This window comes from Carassius carassius, chromosome 20 (genome assembly GCF_963082965.1).
Source record: "Carassius carassius chromosome 20, fCarCar2.1, whole genome shotgun sequence".
Lineage (NCBI taxonomy): Eukaryota > Metazoa > Chordata > Actinopteri > Cypriniformes > Cyprinidae > Carassius > Carassius carassius.
The window spans coordinates 22195064-22210520 of record NC_081774.1 but is presented as its reverse complement, the minus strand read 5'-3'; the positions used below and the strand labels follow the sequence as shown (position 1 = coordinate 22210520).

The 15457-nt window shown below is 37.5% G+C and overlaps 1 protein-coding gene across 1 annotated transcript; it reads left to right on the top strand.

The window, feature by feature from the left end:
* The first annotated feature begins 4079 nt into the window (after nt 1-4079).
* dmbx1a (diencephalon/mesencephalon homeobox 1a) lies at nt 4080-9927 on the top strand. The gene is made up of 5 exons (XM_059500930.1): nt 4080-4255; nt 7727-7893; nt 8002-8180; nt 8273-8672; nt 8956-9927. The coding sequence occupies exons 2-5, from the start codon at nt 7740-7742 to the stop codon at nt 9372-9374; spliced, it is 1152 nt and encodes a 383-aa protein (XP_059356913.1). The 5' UTR covers nt 4080-4255; nt 7727-7739; the 3' UTR covers nt 9375-9927.
* The last annotated feature ends 5530 nt before the right edge of the window (nt 9928-15457 follow it).

Genomic DNA, 15457 nt, shown 5'->3' with positions numbered 1-15457 from the left:
GGATGCCACCAAACCCACACTACAGCTGTCTGCTGCTGAGAAATCAGAACGGCAGCTCATCAATATAATCAAACTGACTGGGTGCCTTAAAATGCTCATGCATCTGCCAATTAGCTTTAACTATTAGGATAATGCTCTCAGGCAAAATCTGCTTTCAAAAGCCACTGTGATGCAGAAAAAAAGTATTTCTAGCTCTACAGGTTCTCTACAGCTATATAAATATTCCTGAAGGTAGACATTATAAATGAGATGCCAATAATTCATGCAGGTTGCTGTTCGCTGTGTTTTATTAGAAGCTGCTTCTTTCACTCAATAGTCATCAAAGCACTAAAGAGGAAGAGCAGCCACTTCATCCCCTTAATTACCCAATTATAGCCACCAGCACCCATACTGAAGATAATGATCTCATTTGAGTCCAGTCTATTGAAATAATGAAAGCACCCTATTAATTATAAAAGGCGTTATCACAATAGAATTACAACAAAGTGGAAAATTATTCTTTTAAATTAAATTATATTTAAAATAATAAAGAAATTGACATAAGTATTGAGGCATTTTTTTGTAGTAAATGAAATGACATTTGAACTCTGCAGAAGTTTGTAATGAGGACTTTACAGTTATTATAACAATTTTACTGACTGACAGACTTACACCGATAAGATAAAGTCCATTAAAAATGAAAAAATAACTGTAATCTCTTTAGAAAAAGTGAAAACTGTCCACGTGTGAAAACTTCCCTTTACCTTTAGTTATTCATCGGTCTATCTGACTACTGTCTCCATGGGTTTCATTTTTACTAATGTCAGTAGCAGAAGCTTGTCAGTAGTGGTTAGTTTCTTTACTAAAATGACTCCTGGTTCTTAACTCACAGTTCAACTCAAGCCTGAGATTTTTTTTAGCGCCTCTTGTTTTTTCCTTTTCTTTTTTTTTTCCTTTTTTGCAGTGAAGGTGGATTAGGAGAGAGGGGCTTTTGTTTAGATAAAGCGAGGGATTAGGTAGAGATTTGCCCCCATAAAGTTGTGGGCTTGATGGGCCTTTTATCCCTCCATGTCGCTAAAGCTGTGTTGCTTCTGGATTAGGACTATACAATGGGGCCCCTTGTGCTGCGGATCCGGGCCAAAGTGAGTAAGACGGAGAGAGAGAGAGGGAGAAAGAGAGTGTGAAGAAATACAAGAGGGGAAAGAGACTGAAGACAGTAAAGAGATGGAGAATGAGAGAGAATAGAGGGGCACAGCTTCTGACAGAACTGACAGGTCAAAAACTTTTAGCATGGGGATTTGTTAAGAAGATCCTGGGATCTTGTCACGAATGATGCGATTTCCAGAGGTATCAGTGAAGCTGTGTGGAGAAATCAAAATAAATTAAAAAGGAGCCCTGGCCCTTTAATACAGGTATCTAATTTAGCAAAAAAAAAAAAAAGGTTTTAAGATGAAGGTGCTGCTAATAACGTGTCTAAGAGATGGCTCCTGGCAAATTGCTTTGTTATTCTTGTCAAAAAGGTCTCCTGGAAGCAGTCGATTTTAAACCATACATCAAAATGATTAATTGCTCTGGGAAGAACAGATGCTGAAATACCCTTGGATTGAGCCTGAGAGGCTACAGCTTTGTGGATTGCAGACGTAATGTATTCATGAAGTTGCAGAAACATCATTAGTTCTATTAATTAGCTAATAACAACCATCTCGCGCTGTGACACCGAATGCCTTTATTTCATTATTTCCTGGTAAAGCTAAGAGTGAGTGTGAAATCCATAAGTGTAAATAAAAGCCAGCGATATGATTGACTCGTTTTTAAGATATCATCCCTCGGTTTGTGAAAGGCAGCGGGATTCGCTCTAAATAAAATTATTCTGAGAAATATCTCCCTAGATTTATCAATAAATTCCTACAAGCTTATCATCGCGCGCGGGAACTTTACATTGCAATGCCAGTTACTATTGCAATTAATTGCTAAAGTAATATCTAGCAGGTGGCATCGTAAAATAAATTTCGGTAACCACACGAAAGGGTAGCAAAATAAAGTCCAAAGGAAAAAAAAATCCCAATTACTTCGAGTAAAACTGGACTGAGGGCTCCTTTTGCAGCTCTAACGGTGGGTTTCTCTCTGTGCCACTTTAAATGGAAGGCATTTAAAGCCCTCAGATGTGCTGGACAGTAGTCCTCGTTTAAGCAGATTTAAGGAAGAGGCGCTGAGAGGAATTCTTTCTCACTTTAATTGCTTTAGAAACGCTCCTCACAAAGAGACATTGCCCAGATTTACCTCCCGTTAAAGTTCTTATTTCCATCGGTTCACAAGTTAATCCTCTTTCTTTTTCAGACTATAAAAAAACCAAGTGGGGAGAAAGGATGGGAACGGATACAGGTTTGTTTCCATAAAGGTATTAAGATAAAAATAAATATTAATAAATAACAATAAAAAAAATAATGACTCCCGTGTGAAGCGTCTTAAATATCGGCAACAAAATAGCCTTCACTTGAATTATAGGCTACATTTTATATTTGGTAAGCAAATCTGTACAATATATTTGATTTGATTTTTTATTATTATTATTAATTATGGTTTTATTTTTTTAAACATTCGTCAAATAGTTGGGCTATCCATGGCTTATTTTCTTGTGGTCTTTTCTTGCTTGGTTTAAATATTTGGATATTATAATATAAAAAGAGCAGAACGGGAAAAAAAAGTTACATTTGTATCTGTTCCGACAACCTATAATAGTTTGAAATTCATCATTATTTTACATTAGGAGATTAATTAGACAATTCACGTAAACGTTACAATACAGATTTAAGTTATTTAATTTGCCTATGAGGATTGAATTAAACAGAAACACTTAATTAGGCTGTAAATTATAAGTTTAGCATAAAACACTTCAGGATCAGTTTATCAACATACCCGAACACATACAAAGACTTATTTTATTGTTGACAACACTGATACATTTTTTTTTTTTTAAATATATAGGCTATATATTTTAAAATAATATTTAAATGTGAGGTAAAACTCCTGAGTTTCATTCAATTTCCATTAGTTTCAAATTCCTCTAGATGATAACTATGGTCAGAGATAAAATTCAGTTAGGGATTTTCACCCTGGCCCGCTTTCTGCGAGCATCTTTAACAAATTATGCAAGCTTTACATTAAAAGGCTACTTTGCGCTGCCCTTAATTCCAACCTAAACGGTTTTGCTTCGGGAGAAGAAATCTTTTCTAAAAACCCTTCAAGAAGAGAAGGGCATTATTGTTTTAATCCTCTTACCGGCAGTCATTTCAAGACAGAGGTTTTTTGGAGGCTGAAATAGCGTCTTGTCTCCCCTTATCCTCACCCAAATCCTTCAAGGCCGGGAGAGATTGTGAAGGCAGTAGCCTGGCATCTATTAGAGATCTCTAAAGTCCCTTCAGTCTCTCCTGCAGTGGCATGACAAAGCCGAAAAGCAAACAAAACCAATGCATGAGATATTCGTTCGTCTAAAAAAAGTATTGGGACCGTGGCCTCTATAGAAATGTTCCTATGTTCACGAAGTACCAAAACAAGTCAATGCGTGAGAAGAATGTAGAAAGCAAAATATTCATATAATGGCATTTACACCATACTAACTTTGGCAAAACTGAGTTCGATAATATCAATTTCTAACGATCTGCTGTTTGGTTCTTGCATCAGGCAAACAATAAAATCCACAATCTACATGAAAAAATAACAATGTTTTTTTGAAAGAAAAAATACATTTTTTTTGTTTCATGATCAAAATCTCTGCCACCACTAAGCTATGTAATTCCGTTTCTCTAATGTTCCTGCTCTAAACCTTTATACCGATGTCAGTGTTTTTTGTTTATTCTCATATAACGTATGTCTATATTGTTCATTAGCAAAAGCGTTTGTGAGTGCACATTAGTGCTCTCAAGTGCGTGATTTAAGACTTCAAGTAAAGGGTCAATTGGCTCTGAGTCCAAATGTAGCCAGAAAAGTACATCGTCGAGCTTTGATTGACAGCTTCAAGGACCAGTAGCAAGCCTCCTTGATGTTACGCGGAGGTCTTTAAAATCCCTCCTCAAAGCGTGTGTCAATAGATGAACGCGATGTGCTGAGAAGAGCGCGCAGGGAACGTTTTGGAGTCGCTTGATACTTAGCGGATACATTTGAATGGGCTCTTAGACATTGAGAAACGCGATAAGGACATCTGGGAAATACTCCGGGCTACAAGCAACAAAATATCAAGTGACAGCATAAGACACACAGGACAAAGGACAAGACTGAGGTAAGAAACGACTTATGCAACAATTTACGTTAATAATAATAAACCAATAACAGTAATATTTAAACGTGTTAGGTTCAGCAATAGCCTATCTAAAATATAGCATAGATTAACCAATATAAAAAAAATATGCCGGCAGTTTTTCTTTAGGCTACTCTTCATGTAGCCAAGACTTTTTATTTTTATTTTAAAGTGTCCCCCCATAAAAAAGAGATACATAATTGTATTCCAGAGGGCACGACTCAATTATTTAAAAAAATAACTTATCTGGCCCATAACAAAGACTTAACATAGCTATACTAACTCAAGAGTTTATTTTGAGCATGCGCCAGGATGCCTTCCTGAAAACATAACATTTTAAAATTTTAATTAGGCTTAAAAGTGGGCTAAAACTATTATTGTCCTCTCTTCAGAATGATTAAATAACGATATAAAATAAATTTCAGCTAGAGAAAGGCCAACTTAGAAATGGAGCAAGATAAAACTCTCTGCGCTCAGGCTAACATAAATGTGGGGGGCCTTACAAAAATATGAGTGACAATATAAATATATGTCATGCGAGACACGATAAATAGTGCCCCCAGGTCAAATGGGTTTTTAACGCTAACATTTTTCCTAATTTAGTCGGATCAAAAAGTTGCACTGTACATGCCAATTTGCATAATGAGGTTTTAATAATCGAAGCATGGAGTGTCACACTGCCCGCAGCAGTAACAGGCGGATGAACAGACCACAATAGAAGCGAGACACAGTATTAAAATAAGCTGCCCTTTGTGCGAAATATTAGTTGGCCTGTGGCGAAATTTTGACGCATAGCAAAGTTCGCTTAAACAAATGTTTCACAAACATAATCATAAAAAAATCATAAATTATTATAGTTAGGCCTATTATTGCTGCTATTATCGTCTGATTGTACTAAATCACTAGGTTACTAGAATTTTTCGTTTTATTAGCCTATATTTTAAAATGCGTTTAATTTGATTTATTTATTTATTAGTAAAATGTAAGCTATACCATCCATATACACACATATGTAATGCCAATGAATTAAAAGTAGCAAACGTAAGTCGATGTAGGCCTATAACATATCTCTTTAGGCACATATGGCTTGGAAAACACACACGCGAGCATTTCTTGAAGCCACGCACACACATGTAAACTCACTGTATACGTCCGTCCGTGTCAGCGGTGATGATAAATGGAGGTCTCCACAGTCGAAACCTATTTGCACTTCCATTAGACGGGGACCCAAATGGGGATCAACATGCATATTTTACCCGCAGAGAAGCCATACATCTCAGCCAAAACGTGGCCCCGGGGCGATGGGATAAGGGGCCGAGAGAGAAGGGAGGGAGAGAAACGGATCCCATTCAATTCAAATACTTGGGGGAGAAAAGTAAATGTTTAGCAAAGCACCTTCTGTCCAAGCGAATTAAACTATTCCCTCTTGCCCTCTGATCACATTCATCAGACGGTGCACTGACTTAATAGTCTGGGAATGGGCACTCCCGAGTGCCATTCAGAAGCTTCCAAGCTGAGGAGGGTAAGCGTTTCGGTGGCCTACAGACAAGGATAGCACTCACACAAAAACCTTTAAACAAGCCCTCCAAACAAATTTCCTTCCATAAGTTCTGAATAGACATAACGGAAATCGCCGTTTACAAAACTGCATCGGGTGTCCATAAAGGCAATTATCGCAAAGAAAAACGACACTTAAAAAAACTTTACACCATTAATAAGCAACAAGATTATATAAATTCAGAAATAAAAACAACAAAAACAGTAACAACTAAATATGTCACAATTTAAAAGTAATTTAATTTTTTACCAAAATATTAACAATTAAACAACATCTAAATCTAAGTAAATCTAAATCTAATCTATGGAAATTATTTTTGAATTTGAATGTAGCCTATCTTATTAAAATGGCCCTGAATTATCATGAAACAAATAGGCTATAGCAGACAAACATAAGTCACAATGCGAAATAAGCTACATAGCATATTGTTTGCCAATTAGTATCAGAATTATAATATAATGATTCAAAATAATTATAACCTAGGCTATATCTATTTATTATTATTATTAGCCTATTATTATTATTATTATTGCTACAGCACTGCTCAAAAAAGCCCATAACTTTAAATTGTGTTATCAATTTTGATTAAATAGTATGCAAAACAATTTTTTAAAAATGTAGTTCATTTATTTAATGTATAGGCTACAAACGAATTGAATCGAAGTAAATATCGAGTAATTTAAGTGCTGGTTGGAAATACAATTTAGTTTAAAACTCGAGGCTGTTAAGTCCCTGGACACCCGCCATGTGCGGGAGCATACTTTCTTAATAATGCGCAGTGCATTGGCCTTGGAGACATTCGTGCCTGTCAGCCACCTCTATACTAATACATATCTAATCGTGTCCTGGAGCCTTTCATTTTATCTATGAAAATCTTAAATCGACTGTGAAAAATGACCGGAGAAGCAGGACACTAAACCTCACTAAATCATCAGTAAATTGTAAGTATTACGATTAAAATATCGTCTTTCAAAGTCCTAGCATCTGCAATAATGAGAGAAATAAAATTACGATCACAGAACTGATAAAAAGAAGTCTTAAGTAGCCTAGGCCTAGATCTCACTAAAACCAATCAATGATTCATTGACAACTGTTTTTAAAGGATTTGCTACGGTAATTTGGCTCTGAAATTATAAATCTAATGTAGTAAGCATAATTCGGAGCTCATTAGGTAAAAAAGTGATAATTGCACCAATTAATTCCCTGTGTATGACTAATGGATTGGACAAAACAATGATTGGATATTAATGAACACAGTTCCGCTCCTATAAGCGTATTTTTAAAAGCGCTTGACACTCTAGCTATAAACTAACAACCTATAGGCCTATTAATTGATTAGAACTACGCGTACATAAAAAATATAACATAAGAAAGCGAGATACTAATTAAAATGTTTGTTTTTAGTACATTTTATAAATGAACGCAGGACCATTAACTAAGGTAGATGATGCGATGGTTAAACATGGACTATAGTGAAGTAAAGTGTTCAGTATCTTTAAGGCCATCAGTATGCGAATTATGAACTGCATTGAAGGCATTTTTAGGAATTTTGACTTTAATTTTATAGCCGCAGTCTTGACACCTATATCACCAACGTCTCAAATAATAATAATTTTAATAATAGATCTATTTAGGCTATTAAATATAAAAGGCTAACAGGCCCATGTTTCAGAAATATATAAGTTATATTTTGTCCATTTATTGAATAGCCTACATTGAAGATGCTGCTATAGTTGTCTCCTCACACGGACGCCACTTTAGTTCGAAAGCATCTATTCTGACATTTAACTTTGACTTTAACTCTCAATATAACTTTTCTGAATGTAAAAATATGTTTTAACAAATAGAAAAAGCTCAGTGTTTAAACTCATTATGGCTCATTCTTATTTTTGCAGATATTTTTGAATCATGCAGCACTACGGAGTGAACGGATACTCCCTCCACGCCATGAACTCACTGAGCGCCATGTACAACCTGCATCAACAGGCGGCGCAACAGGCGCAGCACGCGCCTGACTATCGGCCGTCCGTTCATGCGCTCACCCTCGCGGAGAGACTGGCTGGTAAGTGCGTTCTCTCTCTCCCTCCCTTTCAACACACTAAATAATTGTGATAGTACACTGAATTAAATATGCCGTGTCTTTTGTCTTCCAACGGCTGTACATTTCAAGATATCATACTTGAGGCTCGCTACGGCTCTCAACATCGCAAACAACGCCGCAGTCGCACCGCTTTCACGGCCCAGCAACTGGAGGCGTTGGAGAAGACCTTTCAGAAAACGCACTATCCTGATGTTGTGATGCGGGAGCGCCTGGCCATGTGCACCAATCTACCTGAGGCACGCGTACAGGTAAGAAATGACCAATTTCATAATAATGCTAATGCCTACAAATACCTTTATTTATCATGTAGCCCATCTACACCTTGTCTTTTGGCTACCAGGTATGGTTCAAGAACCGCCGTGCAAAGTTCCGCAAGAAGCAACGAAGCCTCCAAAAAGAGCAACTGCAGAAGCAGAAAGATGTCACAACAGATGGGCCCCTAGCAACAAATGATAAGGAAGATGCCCCTTCCAGCATGAATCTTGAGAACCAGCCACCTTCATCCTCCTCCTCTTCCTCCTCCATTGAAGCAGAGGCGGCTCCTCACGCACTGGGATCAGAACTTAGTGTTGAGCTTAATGTGACATCTGCAGAGCAGTCAGGCAGCGAGTCGGCCACAGAGGACAACGCAACTGACAAGGAAGAGGAGATAAAGCAGCACAGAGAAGATCTGAAGGTTGAGAAAGAACCAGCACCTGGAAACCTTTCCCCACTTTGCAAACGTCTCAGCCCCAAACCAGGTACGTATTTGCTATTTATTGCTATTCCAATTTCACTGCATCATTTCCATTGAAAAAAATGGTTCTTTAGATGTATAGATTGTTCTTCATACTAAGAACAAAACATTTTTTTTTAAGAACTGTTCACTGAAAAGTTAGTTCTTAAGGATTTGCTGTAAATAAAATCCCTTTGGAGCCTTTGTTTTGTGAAAGGATGCATTATATAGCAGAATTACATTTTGAGGGTGGCAAATAACTAACAAGCTTTTGATCTAAATCTTGACAACCATGTTTGTGTCCTTAGATTCTCCTCTTGGCTCCCCAGCTATGTCATCTTCATCTAGCGGGGTGACCGGCGGTATCTCTCAGAGTCACTCGTACTCCTCGTCACCACTCAGCCTCTTCCGTCTGCAGGAGCAGTTTCGCCAGCACATGGCAGCTACCAACAACCTGGTTCATTATCCGTCTTTCGACATGGCGACTCCATCATCCATACCATACCTGGGCATGAATGTCAACATGCCAGCACCCCTGGGCTCCCTCCCCTGTCAGTCCTACTATCAGTCCCTATCTCACCACGCACAACAGGTTTGGAACAGCCCTCTGCTGCAGGCCTCTGGAGGCCTTCCTAGCCACAACAGCAAGACCACCAGCATTGAGAACCTACGCTTGCGGGCGAAGCAGCACGCAGCATCACTGGGCCTGGACACGCTGCCCAACTGAGCAGGAGACTGAAACCTACCTGAGCAAGGGAACATCTCTCTACCACTACTAACATGCCACCTGGACTTCTGAAATTAGGGCCAATACTCAAAAAAGTATGGGACTGAGGTTAAGACTAGTAAAAATCTCAGACTCTTTTAGAGAGCTTGTTGTTTTAAAGCTTAAATATACAATAAAATGATGAAGCTCTCATTTAATTCATCATGATATTACATTTGTCAGCTTTGCATAAAAGACGGACAGGACCTGGATTAGATTTAGAGCTATTTATATGTTTTGGATGGGCGTAGATGTTTGATATAAGCACTTTTTGGAGATGATCTCAGCCAATTGCATGCACCTGAATCTAAAAAAAAAAACTTTATTTTCTTTTAATTCAATTATAGTGGTTCTCAAATTACACATCACACAACTTGTAAATGTATCTTGCACAACTAAATAGATTAATTAAACCTAACCTGTTTAATGGTCAGGATTAAACCACGGTAAATTGAGGGTGGTTGGGTAATGAGGAAATTATTTCACTGACTACATATGCAAAACTTTTAATTACATGTAGTAATTAAACATATACAATGTTAACAGTACTCTGAAGAAAACTAGTGCTTAAGTGCATATATATGTTGCAACTGGAAACAATCCTGAATAGTGGTCAAATGCTGGACAGTCCAGTACAGAAGTTCTCAAGTGGACAGCAAAGCACTTCCATGTACGGCAGCTTCCCCCCCCCTCTCTGCTCATTCTTTCCTTCTCAGTGCTGAGCTCTAATTGTGTTTGTAAAGTATTTTAATATGTACAATACAAAGTCTATCTATAAATGTTTACTGGTAAGGCAGATGTAAAAGTTCTATGTTTTAGATTGAGAAGAATTTAACCCTGTGATGATTCTGGTAGCTGTTCCTTTGTAAGATTGTACTGGGTGGGCCGCACAGCTCGCCTGCGTCTCCCCCAGATTATTTAACCTATACAGTCTGGTCGTCTTTGTAACTCTTTCATTGTCACTGTGAACATCAATATGCAGTCACTCACGACATCACACAAAGTGGTGAATTTGTAGCCTATATTGGTGGAGAGTGTTCCAGAAGTATATACACCTTTCTCTATGTCAGTTGTAGATTTAAAACCTTGTAAAATAAAACTTCAATAAAACATTGCTTGGACATCTTTGTAAATATATGCAGTATGTTTATTTTCTCTCCTTTAAAATCAGAATACCACATTAAATAAATCCAAATTAGACAGTGATCATGCTAAATTTAACATTAACGTACAACTATTCTGTATTTTTAAATTAAAATATAAATTGATTTTTTCACTTAAAGTAAAGTGAGTTAGAATTAGGGGCTTAGGAAGTAGCTGAGAAACAAGGTGATAAAATCAGGGAGGTAGGACAACAGGAAAAAAAAAGAAAATGAGAGTTAGGAGAACAAGAAAACAAGGTAATCTTGGGAAATAAAATCGTTGTGGGGACATAAGCCATCCCAGATGAATAAGCAGGCCATTATGCTGAAGAATGACAGCCTGAGGCTGTGATTATGCTGCTATTATATCTTAAACAGTGTGGTTTGTCAAAATGCATAAGCCCTTTGCTCACATAAAGAGGGTCTCCCCTCTGTGTGCATTTTACCAGAGGCTTGATGCCACAGTCACCGTGTTCTGAGTGTCCTTGATGGGGCTGCTAACTGCATTTTAAAATGCCTTATGCCATATTTAAATACAGCTGATTGTAATACATTCTAACATTCAACCTTTTGAGTAGATCAAAACAGACATGGAAGGGTAGAATGCTTCATTATGAAAAAAAAAAACAACCACAACAATGCATAACAGCAATTAACTTAAAGATAAAATGTTCAAGCAAGTCTACAGTGTCAATGGCATCTCTATTATCTAGTTTCGCGACTGGCCTCCTTAACCTTAAACATGCAAAAACAAAATGCCTCCAGGGGTTTGATACAGATTATGTGACAACAGGGTCAAGTCCTCTTTACTAACGCCTGTAATGAGACCCACATGGTTTCCATGCAATTTGCCAAAAATCGACACTTTGAAAAACACTAAAGATTCATGTACAAACAGAAAACCTCTATTGTTGCGTGTCGGAGACTCAAAAAATTAGTTATTTAATAAGAGTTATTTAATAATTCCTGTCTTTTTCTCGTGTTATTTTTATTTTTTATTTATATATCTGGGGGTCAGGTGGACCTACATATTTTTATGTTCAAAATGAACTGCACAGACGCAAATTTTAGCTGCCATATAAGGTAAATGGGTGTTTTTTTTTCAATTAATCAGATAGTTCTCTCATCTTTTTGACTGTGAAATAAAACAATATAAAGAAAAAGTGAATTTTCCTTTTTTGATTGTGATTTTCATGAAATTTTTATTTTAGTGTATGTCACTAAACGATAGAAAACACTTTTTTATTTATTTATTTTGTTTTATCAAATTGCATGGCAATTAATTGGGGGGTTAATATGACCCAGACACAAAAGTTAACAATGTATACAGCCGTTCCAAAACACACCTTTGCATCCACATTACCCTACACGAGAAATAGTCACAAATGAATCAGCTTTCCAGGCATTTTGGAACTGAATGCTGTTCAAACTGACCCCAACACAACCGGGGGGGGGGGGGGGGGGGGATTAAATAAGACTGTACCAAAACAAACAGCTGTTACTGCTGAGCTCCACAGCATCCAAATTCAATTATTAAGCGGTTTCTAAATTCACCTTGGCGTTTAATCAGGTGTCACCGTCAGACAGTCCATTACAGACACACAAGCACAAAATGGACCTCAAGCATGCCTAGCACAAAAATCACAGTGTGCCATTCAGTCCAGACTTCTTTCCCTCATGCGCTCCTTTTTGGTTTTAGCTGCATGGAGAATGAAAGCTGCCACCATAAGGAACCCCAGCCCATTGAAGAAGTGACAGAATATGATCCTAATCCTGTTCCCAGCATTCTTTTAGCCCGCTGGCACTGCAATTTTGCCACATACTCTCCAAGCTGTCAGCTGAGGTAAATCTCTTCAACAGCCATTGCTCAGATATACATCAAAGAACTCCTGCTCACTCAGAAACTAGCCAAAAAATGAAAGATGCCAACTATTAATGCACGTTAGACCTGAACATAAATTAATGTGCTTTAATATCTTAAATTCAAATATTTACGAGAGAAAAAGCAGCAGTGTGACTGAGTGTGCTGATGATGGGACGATGACAACAGGTGTTTGAACTAGCTTGCGAGAGGTCGCCCTCTTTGGTCCCAGCTCTCTTTTCTGATTCAATTCTCTTCTTTTTATCCCTCTGTTATCACAACCCCACTTAATCCTCTTAAGGGCAAAGAAAACCCCTCTTTTCTGGGGAGAGCTCACCCAAGCCAACCGCAGCACTCTAGAGCCTGTCACCAAGGCGCTGTTTCAGTCACACGCAATTACACATCAATGCCACACCACACATACCTTTCAGACCGGGAGAGTGGCATTGTGGGCATGCGGAGGGAAGCTCAGCACTCTTTGAATGCAGGACACAGTCATATGGATTAAGTCTCCACCGGACACTTGAGAGTTAGGCAAGACATTTCACTACTGTGAAAGCAGACAATCACGGGCAAAACATGCATTGAAATGGCTGTTGCCTGTGAGGATTTATTTTCTTAATGGTAGATTAAGCGGGAAGATGTATGGTGTGGTAATTCATACTAAGCATCATGGGACAGTTAATAGAATGCTGCTTCAGCAGAATGTTTTAACTGTGATTATCTGAATGCTGCATTGCATCAGTAATGATGGATGCACCGCAGAGATAGAGACAATGGACTGGTCCATAGCTATATGTACATTTGCAGCCAAAAGTTTGGAATATTTGTGATTTTTTTTTTAAAAACGCATTTTTTTTGTATCAAGTATTATGCTCACCCTATCTTATACTACATTTACAGTATTTGTTTAAGAAGAGTAAATATAGCAATATTGTGATATGTTATTACAATTTAAAGTAACTTTGACATTTTAAAATGTAATTTATTTCTGTAATGCCACACAATCATCTAACATGCGGATTTGGTGCTCAATTTTAAATAATATCATCTTTGAAAAGGATTATTTGGATGATTATTTGATGACAAAAAAGAAAATCAACAGAGAAATGAATTAGATTTCTGAAGGATCATGTGATATTGAAATTTCAGCTTTGCCATTACAGGGATAACTTAAATTTGTATACATATTTAAAAAAACAAAAAAAATTATTTATAGATACCAGTTACAAATGAAATTGTGTTTTTATGTTGCAAAATTACACAAATTAAATCAATATATTTCAGTTGTCGGTTTTAAGATTCTCACAATGATTAGTAAGGACTGACATTTAAAAATATTTAATATCCGTTATTTAATTGTAAAAATTAAATAGAAATAATTACATCACACAGACATTTGGCCTCCAAGTGTACTCTCCTATCATAAAAAGTCCCCGAGGCCAGGCCACCCTTGATCCACAGTCTGAAGAGTGAGTGCTGAGGCCTTATGCTGGGCTCTTCAGATGTGCAGCACATACCACAGACATCCGAGCAGCAGGATATGCCTCAGGCCAGAGCTTCACACCACCTCCAACTATCATATATATCTTATCACTGAAGAACCTAAGGTCAGGCGTTTCCTTTATGTGAATATGATGTTATAGCTTGTGGACATTAAAACAAACATGGAGTACAGAGATTTACTGATATTCAAGACATCTTACATTTGAAGGCTTGAGAACTGGAGGCATAAAATATATACATAATATTGGTAATGTTTAATATAAAGTGTTAAAGGATAGTCGATGAATTACTAAAATACAACAGTTATGGGAATTTAACTAAAAATACACATTCTGTCATCATTTACTTACCCTTATTTTCAATAATATATGAACTTCTTTCTTCTGCTGAACACAACATATATATATATAACTGGATACAAACAGTTCTTTAAAGCATCTTCTTTTGTGCTCCAAAAAAGAAAGTAAACTATACAGGTTTCGATTAATGGCATGGGAGTTTTTCCTATCCTATATGACTTTTTTTTTTCTGCAGAACACAAAATAGAATTGAATAGATCAAGTTTAGGTTCTAGTTACATTCAGTCCATGGGAACTGAAATTTAAAAAAAAAGCTGTTTGTGTGTACACTAATCTAACATACAAACAAGGGAATCAAAGGAGTGAGCGTGACCCTTTGGAGGGGCCCTGCAGTTTTGAAATAAACTTTGCAAAAGTTCCAGCAAGAATACTGGGCTGTGTGATTGAATCATAAGTAGTTTTTTTCCCCACAAAACACTCATGTTTGCCTTTTCCAGGGGAAGCCGTTATGACTTTTACCCACCTACGGACATCTGAGATTCCATCATTATAAGGCCTCACGTCCAGACGATATTCCCGACATGTTTCTGTCATTACAAAGATCTACATCCGATTTACATCATTGGCAAGGTGCTCGCCAAATGATCAGATGCCAGCATCCTCAGCAGTGTCAAAGTCAATAATGAATAAAACGTATAGATGAAAATAACTTGTCCCTAATGGTCCCTCTGTCTCCTGAGTGTTAAAAAATGTAAATTTATGTAAAAGCCCATAGGAAACACATATTTACAATACGTTTAGGTAATCACAAGATGCAGGCATGGAGAAATATCCCGGCCGAGAGAGGCAGTCAATGCAAAAATAGTTTTTATGTGTCATTAATTCTCTTTGCATTCCCAAATAACCCTATATTACCGCGGTAATACAGTAATCACTCACAATCGCACAGAAAATTATCTGCACTCATCTGTGGAATAAAAGGCGAAGGGGAAAACGAGGGGAAAGCATCCCATTTTAGTATCCTCTTGCGTCCTTAATGTTCAACAAGAAGCCGGCGAGTAAACGACTGCTCGGCCAATCTCGACTCTGGCACCGATGGAACAGTTTCCGAGCAGCTTAATGATAGCGGGGAGTCGATGGCTCTCGTCAGCCCCTCTTACTAAAATGCGCACACCTTTTCATGCTACATTGCCTGGAATAGACACAAGGTTCATGGACAACCGGGGGAAAATTGAA

What these genes read in the sequence shown, in the direction of transcription:
- dmbx1a (XM_059500930.1), top strand. Translation starts at nt 7,740, where the DNA reads ATGCAGCACTACGGAGTGAACGGATACTCCCTCCACGCCATGAACTCA. An exon ending in CCTCGCGGAGAGACTGGCTG is followed by an intron (nt 7,894 to 8,001) that starts GTAAGTGCGTTC and finishes GTACATTTCAAG; the next exon opens with ATATCATACTTGAGGCTCGC. An exon ending in ACGTCTCAGCCCCAAACCAG is followed by an intron (nt 8,673 to 8,955) that starts GTACGTATTTGC and finishes TTGTGTCCTTAG; the next exon opens with ATTCTCCTCTTGGCTCCCCA.